The 23,759-nt window shown below is 37.6% G+C and overlaps 1 protein-coding gene across 7 annotated transcripts in view; it reads right to left on the bottom strand.

Moving 5' to 3' along the window:
* NCKAP5 (NCK associated protein 5) overlaps positions 1-23,759 on the bottom strand; it is a 980,982-nt gene that overhangs the window by 422,465 nt on the left and 534,758 nt on the right. For all 7 annotated transcript variants that reach the window (XM_058715464.1, XM_058715465.1, XM_058715463.1 and 4 more), the window contains one exon: positions 23,367-23,500. In XM_058715464.1, coding sequence (XP_058571447.1) covers positions 23,367-23,500 — 134 coding nt within the window. The remainder of the gene's footprint in view (positions 1-23,366; positions 23,501-23,759) is intronic.

Below are 23,759 nucleotides of genomic sequence, written 5' to 3'. Positions count from 1 at the left end.
CTGAAGGGAGGATCTCCATACCTATTTAGAAAAATGCCTTCATAATGCTATATTTAAACTTCCCGCTTATGTTTTTGGCTAAAAAGTGTTTTGTGTGTATGTGTGTGTGTGCATGCATGTGCATGTGTGTGTTTCCCCTTTTCTCTCTCAACATGTTTATATTAAGCTTTCACAAGCAGGGAAATAAAACATAAATCCTGATCACTCAAGCCAAAATACAACCATATGTGCTCTTCTCACCTACCCACCATCCTTATATTTTATTCCTTCTCTCCCTTGGCAGATGTCTTCCCTTAAAAAAGAAGAAGAAGAAGAAGAAGAAGAAGAAGAAGAAGAAGAAGAAGCAGCAGCAGCTGACAGTATTGGAAAAGGAAAGCACAGTGTGGGCTACATACCAGGGGATAACTTTTAGGAGATATCAAGAAAGTGGGGCCACCTCACCACATCTTTTAAAAGTCATCAGGGCCAGCAAGGCCTGCTTAGTGGCAATTATTTGAGGCACACCTATTAGGCATCTGCCCAGCTGCTATTTTTACCCACTCTCCAGAGGGAATATAAATGCTTTGTTCCCATTTATGCAGATGCCAAATAAAGGTCACCCTGTTTCAGAAAACATACAAACAGTGATATTTGCATTCAGTCATTTTTAGGTAATGACTTTCTTCTTTTTCTTAAACGCTGTTTGGAAGTGGTGAGGCAGAACTTGTGTGACTATAAAAATGGCACTTTTTAAAAATATGGTTAGGCCAGATTATTGAAAGACCAGAATTGTGAAAACAGCTGCTTTGGAAGTGTGAAAATTTTTATGGACTCATAAAATGTTACAGTGAGAAAGAACCCGAGAATTTATGTTAGAAATGAGGAAACTGAGGCCCCAGGATATTAAGGGAATTTCTCAAGGTCATTTAGCATCTTAGCGCTGAAGTAAAAGCAAAAATCAGTCTGGTGGGTTTCCTAGTACATGCTATTGTCTCACCCTTTTCAAATGTCAATCTTTTTGTTAACCTGGCCTTATACAGGAGAAATTTTTAGTCTATTCCACTGCTGCCTGAATCCAAAAGAATGTAGTGTGAAAAGGTCATTTTTAAATTACCAAAGCTTCCAAAACGTTGGTTCAGAAGGGATCATCTAAATGCTCTTGCTGCTTCCAGGTAAAGCTACAGCAAACCCTCTCCACTCTGCTCTGTCAAGTCCCAAAGGGTAGGAGGGCCCACTGCCAGTCCCCACAGCCTCCGTGTCATTACCTAACAGTACAGACTACAGGCTAGAAGGGTGATGATGGGCTCCCACAGGTTCTATGGGTCATGGCTATGTCTGCAAGTCAAATCATACCCTTGCATTTTGCTTTGCATGAACTCTATATTACTGCAAAGTTGTAGGACATAGTACTAATGTCATTTTAGAAATCTGAATTCTAGCTCAAAAGCAGCAGAACATCTCAATCTTTAAAGGAGATTTGCAACAAACTACACGAAATGTCAATAACATGCATTAACATTAGTCAATCCATTTGTTCATTTGCTGAATTTTCATATGGAGAGCTTGTACAGTAGTGGCATATCTGCATGGAGTGGAGAAAATGCCTTTGAAAAACCTCCCAAACCCCCAACAGTGCTAGAACTCTGTCCATGATGAGCACCTCTAGTGAGACGTTTATTGATCATCCACTATGAAGTGGGTCCTATGTTATGTTCTGCAGATATAGCCATGGATAGATAGAACCCTTGGCCTTGGGAAGCTCAAATCTAATAGGAAAATATACCCTTAAGAATAAGTCAGGGCCTCAACTAAAAGGTTTTGTTGGGCTCATTTCATCATCTTATTTCTGTCCTTCTAGAAGGCACATTCCTCTAAGGTAGAAAATAACCTTTCAACATTATCTAGGTCACCTGCCTGGCCCTAGGCAAGAATAGGACTTAACCATTACTGTCATTTAAAGAAATCAGCCTCTTTCCAATAGGCTCTCTAATATGTCACTGTATTTCCTATTAGTATATAGTAATATTACTTCTAGCTTAAATCCCTCATGCTGTAATTCATGTTCCCTTCCCTTCTTTTATTGACTCTTTAGGGAAGATGGGATTTTAATAATTCCACTAATTTAACTTGAAGACTACCTCAGTTTCCTGTTTTCTGGGATCCATAGTCTTGATTTATAATTAGGTAGGTAGTGTACATAATTCTCCTCCGTGTCCGTCCTAATCCAGAAGTCTGAAAATTGTACACAGCAGACACAGAATTATCTGCCAAGACAATGAACATTTTAGTCAGGATTTCACCAGCACTAAGACTGAGGCATGCCAAAAGACAGTGTTTTCTTTCTTTTGTTTTTCTTAAAGTTTATTTATTTTTTTGAAAGAGAGAGGGACAGTGTCAAGTGAGGAGGGGCACAGAGAGGGACAGAGGCAAATCCAAGGAGGCCCAACACGGAGCTTGACCTCACAAACCATGAGATCACAACTGGAGCAGAAATTAAGAGTCACATGCCTGAGCCACCCAAGTGCTCCTCTGTGTTTGCAAGTCAACATTCCAGGACAGCATCTCTCTTTTTAACAACAGTCTTCCAGGGAGCCCCTTGTGAGACTAACAACAGTGACCTATCTCTTTAACTCTTCTTCCTAACCTAGGATCAAACAAGTTCACCAGCATGATAAAAGTTTTCATTTTGAATGAATGATGAATGAATGAATAAAAAAAACAAGGAGTTTCTACTCTCACTATAATGACCCTTCTTATATAATATTTTTAATATTTGAGAGAAATTTGTCATGGCCCATAATTTGTTTTTTAATCAAGTCTCTTTAATAAAGTCATTCTCTTTTGTCTTCTTCCACATATTTGTTAAGGTCTAACCATTCACTCTTGCACAGAATTTGCAAAAGAAGCAATCCCATCAAACCCTTCCTGAGATTGAATAAAAAGTCCCTGATCATACATGAAAAGGCCTCAAATTACACAAACATTAATTTAAACAAAATAAGCTCCCTGAGCACTCAGGATAATAGTGCTTTGCAGAATTCAGATCTTTTCTTGGCTGTAATGTATATAAGAGCTATACAGTCAGACCTTTAAACTCAGATGAGTTTATTTATAGAAACAAAATTCTACAAAGCAATTTGGAAATAATATGTGCTACTGAAAACCCAAATACTGTAAATTATCTTCAGTACTAAATCAAGGAATCAGCAACTCTCAACCATTAAATCAGTAATGTTTTCTATAGAGAATTCTGTCTCCTGTGTGCTTGCAAATGTAAACAGAGCTATTAAATAGTTACCACACAAGGATATAGAAAGCAGAACACTAGAAGGTGTTAAATTCATGATGTTGCTCTAATTTTAAGTTTTCATTTATACTTTTTGTAAAGGCTTAGAAAATCTGTTTCATTTAAGGATACCTGTATGTCATAAAAAAAAAAAAAAGGCTATAATGATTTCAAGTTTGGTATTTTTGAAGGTCTTTTTCAAATGAAGCATTCTTCCAAATTCAAGTAATTAAGGATATTAGAAATATTTCTCGGGGCGCCTGGGTGGCGCAGTCGGTTAAGCGTCCGGCTTCAGCCAGGTCACGATCTCACGGTCCGTGAGTTCGAGCCCCGCGTCAGGCTCTGGGCTGATGGCTCAGAGCCTGGAGCCTGTTTCCGATTCTGTGTCTCCCTCTCTCTGTCCCTCCCCCGTTCATGCTCTGTCTCTCTCTGTCCCAAAAATAAATAAACGTTGAAAAAAAAAAATTTTTTAAAAAAAGAAATATTTCTCAAGAACTTATTCCATTAGGCATTTTCAATGGAATCAAGATTTTTCTTTTAAAAAATTAGAAAACCAAGTAGGAAGACATTTTCATGCAAGTATGTTAGGGAAAGTCCTAAAAAGGAGGTAAGAAAAAAATAATAGCAACATAAATTCAATTATTGTTCCAAGTAGCCACAGAAACATGCAGAAACATGGTAATTCAAGTAAATAAATTATTCTCATTTTGCTCCTAGCTGACACAAATTACTCATTTCCTTGGACTTGATACAAGAAGGCTTCAGAGGAAAAGAAGAAATGCAATCAAAGAGCCAAAAAAAAAAAAAAAAAAAAAAAGCACATTACTCATCGTCTGCCAGCCTTGAAGTAACTGGGATTTACTATCATCCCTCATCCCCCACAGCATTGAAGGAGATGTTCATGAGCCAGACTCTTACATGCTTAAATGATCTCATTCATAGATTTGATTTGCTTTTGTAGGCTCCTGCAACAGTTCTGAATGGTGGCATTGTGACTTCCAACCAATTGCAAAGTGCCTTTAGTTATTTGTTACCAATTAAGTATTGAAGTTTGCAAATGACATGCATTAAAAAGCTAACTGAGTTTATTTCTAAAATAAGCAGGGGAAATAAAATATTAAAAACTAATAATAGGGCCTGGGCATCCACGGACCAGAAAGAACTCAGGCCTGAGTGGGCTGCCACTGTCCCAGGTGCTGGATGGTGGGTGGGTCCAGGGTACTAGAGAAGGAATGTATTAGTGCAGACAGCACCAAGAAGAGGGAAGCCTGAGAAACCTGAGCTTTTATCAACCAGGAGAGAAGTATCATGGCATCTTAATACCCTGGTGCATGTACCTATTAGGATGAGATAAAGGGAAATATCATTTTGGTTAAGCAAATTGGCCTCACTCACATATTTACAGTTGCATTTTCTTGAAGAGGAAAGGAGGTGGGGTGACGTGCTAGAAGCTACACATAACCCATGGCTTTTCCAATCTGTGATCCCAAGGAATTATGCCACATATAAATATATGAAGGCAGGGTTACAACTCTGCCCTTTTGCTCTCCTACACTGTGTTCGTTGGCTAGGGCTACCAGAACACAAAGCCACAGACTGGGTAACTTAAATGAGCAATTTATGTTCTTGAAGTTTTCAAGACCAGAAGCCCAGATCAATTGGTCATCAGGATTGGTTTCTGGTGAGAACTCTCTTCCTGACTTGTAGAGAGCCACCTTCTCAGTGTGTGCTCACATTCTGTATGCACACAGAGAGAGAACAAGCTCTGATATATCTTCCTCTTCTTATCATAATCCTGTCCAATTAGGGCCCCACCGTTATGACCTAATTTAGCCTTATTTACCACCCCCCCCAACCTGAGAGGTGCCATGGCTTTACAGTTACATTGGAGATTAGGGCTTTAACATATGAATTTTGGGTGATATAATTCAGTCTATCACACATACCATGTGAGAGAAAGGGAGGCCTGCCCCCACATATTCTCTACTCTGACCAATGTAAATGAAAGTTAATTCAGAATTATTGGTAGAAACAAACAGCCTTTAAAAGCAGACTGCCACTATAGAATTACCTGTCCTGTATTCATCCTAAGCCGAGCCTCACTGAGGGATGGGCCACCTTGACTAAAACACCTAATCACTGCCACTTTCCAATTTATCAGCCAGAAAATACTGATTAGATACCAATTTTATTCCCAGACCAAGGGGTTATACAAGAAGATCCACATGGTTTGGGGGGAAATGAGTGTATATACGAATCAACCAGTGGATAAATCAGCTTATTTCCATTTACTCAGTGAGAACCAGAGTCTTCATGACAGCCATGTGAAATCTGCACAGGTAGAATAATACACTACAAATACTACTGTGATGACTACTCTGTCATGTGTCTCTGCCATGGTCTCTATGGAAACAAGGATGTTCCCTAGCACAAAAGCATGTCCCAGAACAGACTGGGCCTTGGTACCTTTGGTGCAGGAACAGCAATGTAAGTGAAACTGTTTCTTTTTCATGGTAACCAGTTGCAGTTCTACTCAGGAGCTCCATTCATATTGCACTCTTGTGAACATTTGGTGTACAGGATGCTTAGATTTAAAAATACAGAATAGTGATCACAGAATAAAGGGTAAGTCAGTGGAAAAACACATGATGTTTTAATTCTAGGAAAAGAGAGACACAGCAGAGTATTAGTAGAACCTTCCAAAAATAGAAACCAAGATTATAAGTGAATTAAAGGAGTATATGAGAGGACAATGAAACAATTCTGGATGAGATCTAGAAGTGCAAAATTCTCCATACAAAAAATGGGAAGATCAAGGGCAGTACAAAATATAGAAAGAGCATAAAACTTTGGAAGTACAATATAGAAGCACTTACTTGTTTTATGGCCTTAGCTCTCTGAACCTCAGTTTACTCATTTTTAAATAGATACGGTGCCATAGATTTCAGTGGTTAACTGCAAGGATTAAGTCAACACACACAAACCCAGGCACATATACGCACAGAATATCCATAACAGAGCCTGATAATACACAGTAAAAACACTCATAAGTATCTGCTGAAGGAATAGATGAACAGTAGAATTACCAGCTACACTTCTGATGCAAACTCTCAGCTGAAATACTAGCAACAATAATGGTAATGCCATTTTTAGTAAGACATAAAAATCTTAGAATCCCTTCCAAGTCTTTGTGCAGACAAAAGAGTAGCATCCATTTAGTTTAATATAAAATTATTGTCAGGGCTACTCTATAATTTGCCTCCTATAAATGTCCAGATGCCACTACATTGGGTGTCCAATGTCTAATGTCCAATGTAGTGGCATCTGGACATTTGTAGGGTAGAGCGGATGGTCTCATGATTGCCTTGTTCTATTAGAGCTGACCCAGAGCCAGATGTTTGCAGGGAGTCTATTGCTGGGCTTATACTTTGAATAATTTTTAGTATGAAACTTGTCTCCAAATGATAAGCCAGGGGGCAATCAAAGCAGTTGTCCTTGCTGAATTCTGTTTACATCTGTTCCCCAAGAATATCCTTCCTTCTTCTAGTAAAGTTTTCTGCCAACTTAACATAGCAGTGTCTCTCTGGCTGAGCACAATTGTATTTGTGTTGTAGAGTTAAGGCAGTATAGTCCAGTGCCCCCACCTTGGACACATCTATTCCTTCAAGGATGGTTTGAAAAATTAGGGATTTTTTTCCTGAATATGTTTTGAGCCGATGTTAATTCTACAAAGTAGACAGGCAGCTAAAGCCTTTGAAATTGCTAAATACACTTTGAGAGCAAAAAAATAATTTTTTAGGAAGATTAATGTTAAGTTTGTATTTCACTTAAACTGTTATCGATATTTGCAAAGCCAAATGTAAAAAGCAATAAAATATATCAAACCATGAAAACAAAATTAAAGGTTTCTTGTATGAGTTGTAGAATTTAACCTAACAGTCCTATCCCAGGCATGATATATCAAGGTCTGAGCTGTGAGCACTAGGAGACTCCACTCTGATGCTTCTGTAACCCCTCTTTTCTATCAGATGAGGACTCCTTAGAGTCAAGAAGATGTGCCTCCCCTCTGCCCCATGATGCTCTGTTTACTTGTGAACCAGCAATTTCCTTCCAGATGGCCCTGAGCCTATTGCCAGGACCAGTGCGAGGCCTCTCTGTGCTCTTAAGTCCCAAGAAGTGACAGTAGGGAAGGAGTGTGGGCAGGGTAGACACCTAAAAGCTAGGGTGTCCGCTGGGTGCACTAAGGCCCCTTGTGGTATGGGATGATGGGGCCTGGGGTAGGGAGAGAAAGGCAGATAGATAACCAAAGGATTGGGCTGCATGCTGGGACTTTGGAACTGGTTGTCGGTACAACCACAAGCCAGCAAAAACACCAAGGAATGAGAGAATTTTAAACTCGGATTTGGTCTTCCAGGACCTGATGAAGGTATATTCATCAAGGTAAGAGACTAGAACATATTTCATTTGGCAGTTTGCTAGCTTGATTTATGATTTTTGCATATTTAGACCTGTGGAATATGGCCACATTTCTTATACACTTGCCCTAGGCTCTGTAAATGTTAGGGGTCAGACTGTAATGAAATTAACTTTAGAAAATTACAAGCATATAAATGAAAGAATAATTGTATTAAGTTCTGTTAATTTATTTAGCAATATTAAGATTACAGTTAATAATCTACAAGAAACTGCATGTTTTTGAGGTTCTTTTTGTTTTTAATGAAAAGTTACAAACTTCTACAAAAGTAGAAGTTAAAATATAAGAAACTCACAAAAATGTCTCCCTCTCTTTATGCCCTCCCCTGGCTCACACTCTGTCTCTCTCTCTCAAAAATAAATAAACATTTAAAAAAAATTAAAAAAAAAACTCTCATCTACTCAACATACAGCTTCACTATAAAAAACTCAAAGCCAATGAGGCTTCATCATCCTTACTCCTGATTCTCCCTCACAATTATTAAAAGCAAATCACATATTTATGTCAATTTGTGTGTTTAGAACATGAAGCACTTTTTAAAAAAATGTGCCCATATATCACCACACTTAAAAACATGAACTGTATCAAATGTTCAGAAAGTATACGAATCTTCCAACCAATTCCTTTCACTATTTCTTCAAATTAGGATCCAAATAATGTTCCCACAACATCTCTTAAGACCCTTTATCTATAGGTTTTCTCCCATCCTCTTTTCTTTCTTTGCAGTTTATTTGTTGAAGAAACCCGGCTGTTCTTCCTGTAAAATTCCCCATAGTTTGGATTTTTCCCAACTTATTCTCATGATGTTTCCCATAAATTGGTCATTAGATCTATAGGCTTGATTAGATTCAAGCTCATTTTTGTGTAATATGTTTTCATAGATGGTGTTGGGTATTTTTTTAATGTCTATTTATTTTTGAAGGAGAAAGAGACAGAGCGTGAGCAGGGGAGGGGCAGAGAGAGAGGGAAACACAGAATTAGAAGCACACTCCAGGCTCTGAGCTGTCAGCACAGAGCCTGACGCACGGCTTGAACTCACTAGCCATGAGATCATGACCTGAGCCGAAGTCTGACGCTTAACCGACTGAGCCACCCGGGCACCCCGGGTATTTCTATCATACACACACAATGGGAACTGTTTCTCTCTGTGATGTTATCAGCCAATGATGCTCACTGCCTAGACCCATTATTTCATTAGGAGTTGCAATTCTAATGACATTCTTAATAACATTCTAATTATACAATCCTGTTTTTCATTTATTAACTGAAATATCCTATGAAAAGAAACTTGTCCTCCCACCCAACAGTGATTTAGTTATAGTTCTTAAAGAAAGGCAGGATAAATGCTTGAAAATGTTATTTATCAGTTTTGAAAATAATGATGGGGCACCTGGGTGGCTCAGTCGGTTGGGCGTCCAACTTTGGCTCAGGTCACGATCTCACAGTTTGCGGGTTCAAGCCCTGTGTCAGGCCTTTGTGCTGACAGCTCAGAGCCTGGACCTTGCTTCAGATTCTGTGCCTCATTCGGTCTCTGCCCCTCCCCCACTTGTGCTCTGTCTCTCAAAAAATAAATATAAAAATATTTAAAAAAATAAAAAAAAATAAAATAATGAGTTGGTTCTCTAGCATCCTCGAAAATTTGTGTTGGGGTTGTTTTGTACCATTATGAATGAAAGGATTTAAACATAGATGATGCATTTCAATACACTGCAGTCATTACTCTTATTGATGCACAAATGGAAACATTTTTGACTGGTAGAAGCCTTTTCAAATTGGATCATGCAAACTTTTAACTACTGTCTCAGGATGACAACATGAACACTGCCTCCAAAAATATGATTACTTAAAATAATTACTTGTTTTTTTCCAGATAATTGAATTTATATTTTGTTCCATTTTAATTTCTATTTGACAAATAATAGCATGGAATTAGTTTTAGGTGTACAACACATTGTGTCTTTTTGTTTTTATGTGGTGTGTATGTTTTTGTCATTAATAAATCCTACTATAGATGTATAAAATTCTATGCCTGGAAGTCATTTCAAATGATTTTGTGCATGTGTAGTTTTGTCACCAACAGTTAGATGTATTTGTTTTGTTGTGTTTTCAATGGGTGAAATTTTAAATGAGATGTTATAATTATATTAAATATTTTAATATTTGTAAAGTCAAATTCTTTTTTAATTTATTTAATTTATTTTTATTTTTTAAAGTTTATTTAGAGAGCAAGAGAAGTGGAGGGGCAGACAGAGAGGAAGAGAGAGAATCTGAAGCAGGCTCTGAGCTACTGGCATGGAGCCTGATGTGGGGCTCAATCCCACAAACCTGGGATCATGACCTGAGCCAAAAACAAAAGTCAGAGGCTCAACTGACTGAGCCATTCACGTGTCCCTCTAAAGTCAAATTCTTAAAGTTTATTCAGAGAAACTTAGCTTCTATTCTTGTTGCATTCTCTGTTCTAATATCTATAGCTATTTTTAAAGTTTTACTTTGTCCTTCTAAATACATTTCTTTCAATGTGTTTGTTTGCATGTCCACATACACATGTATACACAAATCCCACTTTCTTCTTAGATTAATTATAGTATATTAAGCATCTACTTTTCTCTACCTGGCACATTTTTCTCTTTCTTCATGTAATTTGATGATTACATTTATATGAAAATAGGAGAAAAATATTGACTGAAACATTGAAAATAAGAAGGAAATCTAGATGAGGGTTTTTGAGAAGGAGTACAGTGGAGAGGATGGTGAGCTCCATAAATCACCATATTTGTATCCAGCATTCATTTCAAATTTAACTGAAGATCCATTTCTCAAATTGTTAAGGGTTCATTAATCAAGCAATTCTTGAAAAGGACACACTGATATATGAATTTAATTAGTACAAAGTTTTATAAGTTTCAGAGTGAGTTGGTTTGAAAACACATGCCTACAACCACATTTTGTGTCTTGTGCTAAATGACAGAGAAACTTGTTAGTCATGTAGAACATACCCCAAGCAATAAATGGATACACATGGATCCTCAAAGACACTGGAAGAAACATTTCAGAAAGTAGCATACATCTAAAACACTGTTTTTAATTTCTCCAAACACAAAGACTGAAGTAAAAACCTCCACTTTGAGAATCTTAACATCTATTAATTTCATAGTATACAATAGAAAGGGAATATATGTCAAAGGACAAATGAGCCTGAATGGAATCCTGGCTTAGCTATTTAGTGGCTGTGTGACCTTTTGCAAATCATTCAACTTCACTGGGCTTTATTTCTCTTTTCTATAAAATATGGATGCTAATACTTCCTCATAGAGTTTGTCAGCGAAGAGATTACATGTTTAAAGCACATTCCCAAATCCCAAATGGTAAAAGGTCAACACTCAGTACACTTTACCTCATTTTTTTTTCTTTTGTGGATAACAAACAGGAAACATCACAGAGTAATGGCTAAGTTCAAATCCCAGCTATAATACATTCAAGCTGTATGACAACGGGTAAACTATTTAACCCACGTAGGCCACAGATTTGTCATCTGTAAAAGAGAGATAATTGGAATATTTCCCATGGAGAGTTGCTTTAAGAATTAAATTACATGTGGGGCATCTGGGTGGCTCAGTCAGTTAAGCATCTGACTTCGGCCCAGTTCGTAATCTCACAGTTCATGAGTTTGAGCCCCAAGTCAGGCTCTGTGCTGACAGATCAGAGCCTGGAGCCTGCTTTGGATTCTGTGTCTCCCTCCCTCTCTTCCCCTCCCTCACACATGCTCTGTCTCCTTCTCTCCCTCTCAAAAATAAACATTAAAAAATTTTAATAAGAAAAAAATGAATTAAATTATAAGTAATATGATGGTTCCTCCATTACAAACTGCTATATCCCTGGCACCTAGAATAGTACCTGATATCTGGTAAGTTCTCTTTAAATGCTAATAAAAAACTAATGAGTTAAATACACACCTCATATATCTTATGTTTAAAGGGTCATTTTAGGGGTACCTGGGAGCATCAGTTGGTTGAATGTTCAATTCTTGGTTTCATCTCAGGTCATGAGTTCACAGTTTCATGAGTTTGAGCCCCGCATCAGGCTCTGTGTTGACAGCTCAGAGCCTGCTTGGGATTCTCTCTCCTCTCTCTGCCCCTCCCCTACTCATGCACATGCTCTCTCTCTCTTTCTCTCTCTCTCTCTCTCTCTCTCTCTCAAAATAAACAAATATACTTAAAAAAAAAAAATAAAGGGTCATTGTCGAAGTTTCCAGTGTGCAACTTTGCTGTTTTTTCCAACTGAGAGTTCTCTCCTTGTGCATTTAGATGCTGTCCTTCTGTGCTTCATTCAGGTTTTATTAAATGATGGATGTTCTCACTGTCATTGCAACCTCTAAGGTCCTGGCCTTTCCTGAACTGGGCTTTCCATGAATTGAGGCAGTAACTACAGCCTTACTACTCTACCACTCAATTCTTTACTCAGGAGAGACTGCTTATAAAGTCCGAGTTTGCAGAATCTTGAAACCATTCAAATCTATTACAAAGACCTGTAGGGTATTTCCTGATAACATAGCATGTGCTTTGGTGATTGTTTCTGAAAAGGCAATAGACTTGTAAGTGTTATATGTGTCATGCATATTGGAAGTATACTAAATATATTTCTACTTCACTAGGGACTCTCTTGACAATAATGTGAATTGCTGAGGGAATAGAAATCAATTCTTTAAGTGTTTTCTGACATCAAAGGTGACCGCTGGGCTTCAGGAAAAGGGTTCAAAGTAAGACTGACTTGTGTGATTTAGATATTCATAAGATCAACCTGCAAAGGTAGGCCAGGCATTCTTTCACTACCCAGGATGCAAGGGGATGACAAAGGCCTAAATTCAAACAGCTAGTGTGAAATAAGGGCCTTAGCAGAACTAAGCTTGAGCAATACACAACTGTTAGCTGCTTCTGAAACCCATCACGGATACTCACACCTTTAGACCTATCTTTGTGTTCTGTTCTCTTAACCTAAAATGCCCTTCCTTTAGTTCTGTATTAAATCCTCCTCACCTACACATCCTTCAATAGTCATCTCAAATAAATCCCTTTCTGACATGCTCAGTTTTTCTTAGGTCATTTTTTTTTCTCCCTTTCTTGCAGTAAAGATTTGATTTCATCTAGCATTAGTTTTTTTCAAGTGTGACTCTTTCTTTACTATAAGATCCTTAGAGAGAGGGGAAATGACTTATTTTGTGTCCCTCTACCTTGCTTAGCACAGTCAAACCAATTTTGTCATTTTCTTTTTAAACTGTCATACTTTTTGGTCTCAGTAGTTCTTGTAAAAACTTACTGCCTGTGCAACAATACTATCTGAGTGAAAAAATTTTAAAGTGAAGAAAATAAAGTAATTTAGGAATCTGAAAGTGATTTAGGTAAATATGATATGGCAGAATAGCCAAATGTCATCCAGAGTAGGGGTTCAATAAATGGTAGCTTAATATAGCAATATGGCCAATTGGAAATATTTATTTCAACATTTACAAAACACCTACTATGTATCAGGCAAAAGCTATAAGTTTACATTCTACTGGGGGAATATACTATATTGAGGTCCAAAACCGTTAGCAAATAAAAATATATACTTAATGTATTTACAATATGTATAATAATTAAGTGAGGAAAGTGGAATTTAAAAAAAAAAACATCAGAGAGAAGGTGAATTTGGAACTGGGTTTTATTAGCTAAATATATACCGTCCAAGTCCATAGCCAAGGGGAAATCTGGGTCATCTCAGCTAAATTCAATGACTACACAGTTCATGTAATAAATATAATTGTATTTTGGTGGTAGGCTAGATGTCTGAAGGTACCATTTTCATCATCAGTCCAGCTGGTTTGATGATGCTGTACAGAAATATACTAAGAAAGTAGAGGCTATAAAAGGGATACGCACTAAAGAGAGACAACTACAGAAACTTCTTTATGGACTCTGAAATGGGAAAACAGTGGCTACCAAGATCTCCTTTTAATTTAATAGAATTTCATTAATCACTGGGGCCCAAGTTTCTTTGGGTACAATCTCAGTCAACTGATGATAAAGTCTAAGAAACCTGGTCAGTGGCAGAATGTCTACATATACGATCAAGGCTGAAATCTACATGAAACACAATTGTTTCTAATATTTTTAGTATCTTCATTTTCTATCAATGATCATAAACTACAAAATGAATTAACGAGGAAATAGACAATATTTGTCCAGATGCCAGAAGTCCTGGGGTCTAGACTGAGATCCACCTAGCCATGTGACTGTGGACAAGTCACTTCATTTTGGTAAAGTTGTGATAGTGTTATTTATTAAAATTATGATATCACAATGTGCCTTTGCTTACAATGCCAAAGGTTAAAGTGAAAACTGAATGAAATAATGTAAGGAATGGTTTTGGAAACATTGAAAAATAAAAGTATAAAACATGATATTTGTGACTATGTTGCTATCAATAATAATAAAAATGCTTATTATAAAAGAGAAGTTTGAAATGTTGCAAAAACTACATTAAACATGGCAAAAGAAACTCATCTTTGTGCTTTGTGAAAATATATCCTGTCACTTGCTACTACTCCAAATGAAAGGTGAAAACCTTCAGTCAGAAGAAAAATACAAAGAATTCTGAAACACAATTTTTTAAAATTTTTTTTTAACATTTATTTATTTTTGAGGCAGAGAGAGACAGAGCATGAACAGGGGAGGGGCAGAGAGAGGGAGACACAGAATCTGAAACAGGCTCCAGGCTCTGAGCTGTCAGCACAGAGCCCAACGCAGGGCTCGAACCCATGGACCGCGAGATCATGACCTGAGCTGAAGTCGGCCGCTTAACCGACTGAGCCACCCAGGCGCCCCCTGAAACACAATTTAATGAAAACCACAACATGTTTCTTTTGTCAGAAGCCCAAAGCTTCAGCACAGCTAATTCTCTGTTTTATTCTCAGAAGAACATTCCTAAAAGCTCCAGGCTGTTCGTTAACAGCAGATGTACATATTTATAAACAAGAACCATGTTAACTGAATAATTTTTCACAAATTATATCAAGGATCCCAAAGAAGAGTTCCAAGTGTTTACAGCCAGCACTCAGAGACACACTCTGTGGGGATACCATTCATTAAAGGCACTGCTTATGGACGAAAAAGGTAATCAGAAAATAATCCTCACTCCTCAGATTGCTGCCATTGCATTTGCCCCATACGCTACCATAGAAACACTCGTATGTTATCTGAGGGTCATAAAACACTCTCTGAAAGTAAACTTTGCCCTATGGGAAGTAAACTTTTAATGCACCAAATTCCATTTAGTGCCCTGCAGACAGGAATTCTGCAAAGAATATTCTGAGAAAAGGCAACTCATCTTTTATAGGTGAGTACTCTATCATAGAAGCTCAGGAATGGAAAATCGGGTCTTCATCCTCCCCGGCCATCATGGTTTATGACTCTAAGAATGATGACTATTATCAAAATTTTACAGATTCACAGGGAAGGCCATTCTACAACTTCTCTTGGAAGCAAATTTCTATCATAAACACACTACCTTTAAAATTCTTCCATGGTTAACCTTAGTCGTACATAGTGCAATTCTGGCCGCATCTTTCTGTTTAAGTGAAGATATTCATTCATTCTTATATTCATTCATTCATTCTTCAACCAACAAATGTTTATTGAATGCCTATTATGGAAAAGGTTATTGGTTGTAGTGTAAGAAATATATGGGGATATGAGAAAAGATCTCCACTCCTTAGGCAACAACCCTGAACTCCTTATTTAGATCATTACTAGCAGCAAAGTATAGAAACAGATGCCAATTTGCAGAAAATATGGAGGACAGAGAAACATGTTCAATTGCCCCAAGAATAGAAAACAACTAATTTAATTTAAACTGATAAACTCTGTATGTCAAATGCTCCAGGTTCTTCAGTAGATATCTGAAAGAAAATCAAGTGATGGAAGGCAAGCTATTCATTAAAAGAAACCTAAAATATATAACCAGTTTTATAACAAACAACCAAGACTAAACTAAAGTGTCTGGGGATGCACATTAAGTGATAGCACTATTAAAAACACCAGGAGGTTATTGCTGTAAAACCAAGATATTAGTTATTTAGTTGGGGAAGATGAAGGTTGAAATTGGGAAGAGGCCCCTAGGGCCCTCTGGGGGGCTAGCAGAGTTTTCTTTCTTGACTTGATGTTGGTTACAAGTGTTCACCTTAAAATAATTGAATAAGCCAGGTATTTCTTGTGTGGTTTTCTGTATCTGGGTTTTGCTTTTCCAGATGCATTTGTTAACATGGAATAACTCCTAATCTTTGCTAGTGAGAAAGCAAAATTGCACAGCTACTTTGGAAAAAGTTTGGCTGTTTCTTGTAAAGTTAAACATATATTTCCTACATGAGTTTGTAATCCGATTCTTAGTTATATACCCAAGAGAAATGGAAAACAATGAAACTAGAGCATGAAAGTTGCAAGTTTATAGCAACTTTATACTCCTAAAACTGGAAGAAGCCCACGAGTAGCTGCATGGATAAACAAATAGGTACTTTTTTTACAATGGAATGTTACTAAGCAATAAAAGGGAATGAACTACTGACACATGCAACAACAAGGATGCATATCAAAAGACACACGAGGTGAAAGAAACCAGACACAGAAAGTGAAATACTTGATAAATTAAGTTGTATGATTTTCTGGAAAAGGCAAAACTATAGGGAGAGAGATCAGTCATTGGTCATACATTTGGCGTATGGAATCGGAATGGACAACAAAGGGAAATAAAGAAACTTTTCAGGGGCAGGAAAATATGCTGTATTTTGATGGCAGCGGTAGTTATATGATGGTGTATGTTTGTCAAAACTGATCAAACTGCACACCTACAAAATGGATTTTCTGTAGACCTGACCAAAAAAGTATTTATTATTGACAGTAAGAATGAACATAGTTTACAGTTTTAAAATAAAATGGATTCTATATCCTGTATTTTCTTAAAAGAAAAAAAAATAGGTTGGGGTGGGGACAGTAACACAGTAAGAGTGTGATGGGTAATTAAAAAAAAAAAGTTTAGAAGAGAGACTAAATCACCGTTTTTGTTTGTTTTGGTGGTTGTTCGTTTTTACTGATGGCTATTTCTTCAGAGAAATTGTTTAAAAGTGAAAACAATTCTGGGTGTCATAAAGTTCTTTCTGTTCAGGCTTTTTCTGAGCCAGTTCAAATAAATCCTAAAGCAGACAACATCAGAGCCGAGAGCAATAATGGTTATGTCCACTGCAGAGGATTGTAGCTTCCTTTTGCCAGTCAGGTTCCTGAGTATTCAATTTTGTCTGTCCTCAACAGAAATATTTCATCTGGGTACAGCAGCTTTCTAATCTTGATGTCTCCAGAGTCAAGTAACCAAAATAGACATGGTGAAAGCCCACCGTCTCCCCCTCCCCCACCGAGTTACACAAGGATCATACTATAGAGAGCAAGATAGTTCACTCCAGGTTCCCAACACAAAAGCCTGGTGGTTAGAACTTCAAGAAGGTCTGGTTACAACTTCACTCAAGTAATACATTTCAGTTTAAATATAGTTTAAATTCACTGTCTTTTAAAAACTGTAAGAAGCATTATAAAACTATAAGCAATTCAACTTTTTCACTTTACAAATGAACAAACTGAGTTCTAAAAAGGTCGAATTACTTAACCAAAGTGATTAAGTTAGCTAGAGGTGAAGCTAGAGGGGAACCTGGGTGGCTCAGTCCATTAAGTGTCTGACTTTGGCTCAGGTCATGATCTCGCAGATTGTGAGTTCAAGCCTCCCATCAGGCTCTGTGCTGACAGCTCAGAGCCTGGAGTCAGCTTTGGATTCTGTCTCCCTCTCTGTCTGCCCCTCTCCCATTTGTGCTCTGTCTCTCTCAAAAATAAATAAACATTTAAAAAATTTTTTTAAAAAGAAATGGAGCTAGAACCACATCCTAGAAAGCCCATTTAATAAGATGTTGCTCTGTGAAATAAAACTGAAACTATAGTCTATGTTAATACTATTTTCACTACTAGAGATAAATAACACACAATATAACTTCTAAGTTTTCTACTCAACAACGTATACCTCTATTAAGAATTTAGGAAACATTTGACAATGTCATCATGCCTTATGCAGAAACAGAAATACAAAGGAATTAAGAAATGCTTATTATTAAGTTAGCTGTTGCTCAGGGAGCTGAAAATGGTCTTCCCCATTCCCCCTCCCCCTAGCCATTCTCTTATAGTTGGTTTTAGTCTCCCTCTGCTTTGCTCAAGCAAGAGCTTAAACACTAGATCACTAAGATATAAACTTCTTACATTAAAACATGACCCATACTATGTGAATGAGGCATTTTAAAAGATGCTATTTAAAAATCTTTCTTCCATCTGTGTGATTTGAAGAAAATTTATCATTTAACCAGCACTGCCTTCTCATTTTAAACTTCTGGTAGATTTTCTCAAAGGAGATGAGAGACCTCCATTCTTATGAAAAGTCTTAGCTAGAAATATTGCTTATAGCATGGAAATAGCAACTCCAAATCAACAGAAAATTTCCCTCTATATTCATCAGGAGGAACAAGATGCTCAGGAGAACCAGCCCCTGTAATAGGTTAAAGTTGACAAAGGTCTGAGATGGGAACAAATGTAGAAAAGGGGCAGAAGAGCTCTGTGCTATCGATTGTCCTAAGGTCAATTGACAGCTTTTCTCATCTTGTTATGTTTTACTCCTTCTAAAGATGTAGAGAAAATGTTCTTTTAATGCACCAGACAGATACAGAGGCAGAAGGGAATACGTGGGTAGAACATTTAAGGGCATATTATCCTCTTCAACACACACTTCTATGCCAGGTGCCTACAGCTTCGAAATGGGCAGCAGAAAATGAACCCTAGAATTCCATAAAGTTTCTGAGAGCCGATAATGTGAACAGCAACCAGTGAACGAGTTAAGTAGTAAAACCATCTCAATTTACGTCTCCTTCAAGTTCAGCATGCAGCCGACTGCACTTAAGCATAGCAATCAACTGTGATAGAAGAAATCCCAGTTATAGTAAGCAAAGAAATAGCTTCAAGGCAGCAGATAACTGTGCAGGGAGAGAAGGTCAGAACAGGTGAAAAGAAATCCTGGAGGTAGAGAGTGAAAGCTTGGACTCCATTTGGGTGATTTTTAACTACCCTTGCCTATTATGGGTGACAAAGCTTAACTGTTCCCTTTACTTAAATTTACACTGCATGGTGTAAATATGCACATACAAGCACTTGCGCGTGCATACACACACACACACACACACACACACGCACGCACACGCACGGGGAGCATTTCAAGGCTGTGGAAAAGCACTAACTAATTCCTAATGATGCTATGAGTGCGATATGGGTTGCTAACAGTAGATAGTTTATGAAATATGTCTTCGTGGTGGTGAGTCTACCAGGTTGATTCTAATTTAAAGCTTCAAATATACTGCAGCACAGAGCTGTCATATGATAACCATGTGTATTATTATTGCTAGTAGCACTGGGCAATCACTCATTTATTTCACCTGGCTTGATTCATGCTTTTGCATGATAACATGCCATTAACAAATGTCAAGTTTGACTGTCTTGAATTTGGATAAAAGTTCCCTTTATTTACAGCTATGCTATATATGTGGGGTTTTTTTGTTCATTTACATACATAAGTCTTTTCCATGTGGAGTCTACATTTTGTGAGGATACAAACTGTGTTCTATTTTATTGTACACACAATAAAAATGGTTGATTGTCTGATAAGAGCAACAGCTTTCAGCAATAATCCACACATTGACTGTACTGCTTCCAAAGGAACCAACTCAAATACAGGTGTAAATCATGCATGGGTGACATGATATCAGTACTCTGTATTGCTGATTTCTCCACAAATCTGTTTTCTTTCAAATCATTGTTATTTTACCCACCTGGTTGGAGAGAGTGTTCCTTAAGTGCTTCTCTAGGTGAATCTAAGGGATGCACAACCACCTCATTCGCTCAAGGTAATGACGCTGGGGGTTCCAACACTAATCATCTTTATATAGGAGGGAAGGCAGTGACATAGCCTCACTCACAGCATTGTTACCTCAGCTGCCTAGAGATGCACACTTCAATAGAACAGTTAAAGGGAGGGTAGAGACAGCTACCCAATTATAGAAGGGTGGGCACAAAGCTAATCTCACATAAAATGTGCCCAGCCATGTATACCACACAGATGACAGGTCAAATAATCATTATGACATTTGGAAGGCATCTTTGATTTATATCACCAAATAGCAAGACAAAGAAGCCACCTGTCTCTAAGCACCACCCTATTGAAATGTTCCTTCGTCTATGGCAATGGTTTAATTTGGAAACACCTTTTCTGTTCTCCATATTTATATTAAAGAATGTAATGGTCAGAATCAAGCTTGTTATGGCTTCCCGAATCATCCTCAGTACAGGCGATTTACGATTTATGAGCTTAGAGCTGATTATGTAATCTATGGTCACATCTCTCTCCCTTTTTTTATTACCCAAATTTTGGACCACTGCTGATCATTATACCCTAATCAGAAGTCAAGAGGAAAGGGGGGGGGGATTATAAGTGAAGGTTTGGTGGCCACATAAAAAGAGAATTACTCATGCAAATGTTTTTACAGATGTTTATGGCCTAAGTGATCCCCTTACTCATTACCCCAGATAATCACAATGTTCAGGTTTGTCTGGTAACTTTAAGGCACCATATCACCTCACTGAAACTGCATAAAATCAAGCCCTGGACTAATTATGCTGCAGTGCTCATTCTGATGCCTGAACTCTACCTCATACATACACTTAATTGTCCCAGCTTCTAACTTCACTATCTGCTTTCCTCTCCAATGCCTCACCTCATCTTGAATCTGAGACTCAGTATCTCCTTTACTACTGTTCAGATGGCCCCATGGTGACAATACCATCAACTATACCAGGAAAATACTTTTCGTAGCTCCACCCAGTCCTCAGCATCTCATGTCTCTGTGCTCCAGGTTAATAAAACAGGTACTAAAAGATACAACACATGTATATTTAGATGTTGCCGTGAACTTGCAGTACAGTGCCTGACTTGAGAACCGTGAGCACTGGAGTTCTATTTTACTCATTATCATTTAGATATGAACCCAGCATTCCTATTTCACATACTGTGAACTTCATAAATTCCTTAACTTTGTAGACATAAGTGAGATTACAGAAGCAGCAGTACTTCTAAGAATTAATCCTACTCTGAACCATTTTGGACCACTGTCTATTATATCCTCCTGTGCCATCTCTGAAGGGGCCGAGGGATGTGTTCTGGTATGAGTTTGTTACCAGAGATAATGTCTCTCTCCCTGAGGAGTGGCAGCCTTTGTCTAGGAGATAACGATTACATATGCTGTTATACATTCCTTTTGATGTTGTCCACAAGGAATGTTAGAGGTAAATCAAATGCTCACTGTCAGAAAACATGTCAGGCCATGTAAGAATGATAACTTGCCACATTATCCTTTTATAGCTTTTATTTTCTATTATTATTTTATTAGTCTTATTGTAAAACTACCTTTTACTGTAAGCTACTTTGTCTTTTGAAAAGGTGAGTTACTAGCATTATTTTTCAAAGTAAACTCATCCCATAAATACACTCAAAGTAAATCTACATCTCAGACAGCATGATGTACAAAATAAACTCATTAACCCAGGGAGAAGAAGGAGAAAATTATCCATATACATATGGGCATTTAGATGCTGACCACATCCAAAGGTGATGAGCTATACAAATGTTCTATAATACAGAGAATTTTACAAAGACCTAAGTTATAGCAACAAGACTGTTCAAGTAAACATAACTAGAAATATCTCATAAACCACAGTTTAAGATGTGAAAGGTCATCAAAAATGGCTCAGTGGTTCTACTTAAATTATTGCCTAACTATCCTACCTGCAATATATGCTTTTTTTCCCCCATCTGTTGCTGAATTACATTAGTTCTTTGGCTGTAATTGGACTTGAACTTTTCAGTTCCAATGATGCTTTACATTAGGAAACTGAATACAGTGGTGGAAAACGTGGAGTGTAGAACCAATCACTATTTGTTTGACATATAATTATCTTCTCTTTCAGCTTAGGATGTAGCCTTGGCTCCGGTGCAACTCAAATATGTATGGGTGTCATCTGATTTACAGCAGATGACCTGGTATCATATGAAAATAATTTACTGTGCCATATGTCTCCGGCTCTGTAAATCAATAGCTTGAATACAGAGACATCTCAATTAGACAGTGCAAGAAGGGTAGGGCAATCTACCTCCTCCTTTCCTATATCATTAAAATGGCAAGTATTACAAAGCAGTGCTTGCTTCAAAAGTGGGGGCTGGATCTATTATTTCAAGTTGGGAGACATAAAGTGAGAGTTGCCATCAAACCAAATGAAAAATTGAGCACAAGGTTGTATAAGTAATAGCTTATGAGGGGTGGGACAAGCATTTGTTAAACTACTGATTGGTGCATTTCTACAGCACCTGTGTATTATCATGGGCTCAGAGAGTGGAATGGGATGTTAAATTATGACTCAGAATACAGAGGAGTCACCCATCCTTTCTAACCTGCTCCCCTAAGAAGTCTCTAAACCAAAGTCACAAACATTCATGGTATTCATCACAATGAAATAAAGCATCTGTAGGCTTAACTTTGGTTTCTCCCTGCAATGCATTCAAAGCTTAAGCTATCATTATAAAAGCTTCATAATGAGGAAGCCAAATCATCTATCACTGATCACATCCAAATCCCAATAGGAAATTAAACAGAAGATCCACATAGATTGATCAGAAAAGATTTAAGGCAACTTCTCAAACTTGATTCTGCCTGGGATAACCTCAAGAAAGAGAAAAAAATAACGCAAAATTAATTCCCTGATTTTGCAAATGGTGAAGTGAAATACAGAAATGAAAGTAAATCGTCTTTCACAGAGTTCCCTTATCAGGTCCCAGGATTGGAACTGCACAAGTCTGTGTTTTTTCCATGGAATTGAACAGACTTTAAATAATAGATTGAACCTTCAACTGTTCCCATAGTAACTATAATTGGTAGCTGAAAGATTATGACTGTGCAGGAATTAAATCTAATCAGAAGCCTCCTTCCAAATTCAAGTTACGTCTTTTTAAAGGAAAGAAACACATTGATTTAGATTTTTTTAACCATTGGTAAATGTTTCCTTTAAGTACTGAGTGAGTGCTTCCTGAAAAATTAGATTCACATTCTCTGTCCACTTTAAAATAGAATTAAAATAACTGGTAAACTTTCATCCTCCTGGTTGGTCTTTCACAGGGCATTCCTACAGGCCACACAGCGACTACTTCTTCCTGGAAGATCCCTTGGAAAGCCATGAGAGAAGAAAAGACAACCAGATCCAATAAAGCCAAGACTATGTGAAGTGCAAATATCAAGTCTCAGCCAATCAACTCCAATACTATCTGATGGCTGGGCCAGAAAAGAAGGTCTAAGCTCTTAGGAAATTAGCTTCTCAAATTCAAGAGAAGCTTTCACAATGAAAACTCAAGCACAAGTGCTATTGGTGCAGGAAGAGATGCACCTCCAGAATCAAGAGGCTCAGTTCAGAGGCGTACCTAGAGAATTGTTGCTGCAGACCACGCATCTGAACTCGGTTGCGCTCAGACTCCAGTGTCACCTCCTGCAACCGCTTCTCACTCTGAAGACGTAAGTGTCTCTCCTCTTCCAATTCATGCATCAGCTTCTCATGCTATAAAAGGCACAAAGGGAATGACTTTTTAGAAGGTGTTTCTTAATTACTATGAGAAAAAAATAATTAGTAAGAGCTGTCAGTTACCAACCACTAAGTTGGACTTTATATATAAATTAATTTCCTCCTCATTACAACCCCATCAAGTAGGTTCTATTATTAACCTCCTATTATAGATAAGAAAACTAAGGATCAGAGACATCTAAGTAATTTGTCATAAAAACCAGAAGGTAACAGTTATCAATCCTGCCTGATTTGT

This window comes from Neofelis nebulosa, chromosome 2, assembly GCF_028018385.1.
Source record: "Neofelis nebulosa isolate mNeoNeb1 chromosome 2, mNeoNeb1.pri, whole genome shotgun sequence".
Lineage (NCBI taxonomy): Eukaryota > Metazoa > Chordata > Mammalia > Carnivora > Felidae > Neofelis > Neofelis nebulosa.
This window is presented reverse-complemented; position numbering and strand designations above follow the sequence as displayed.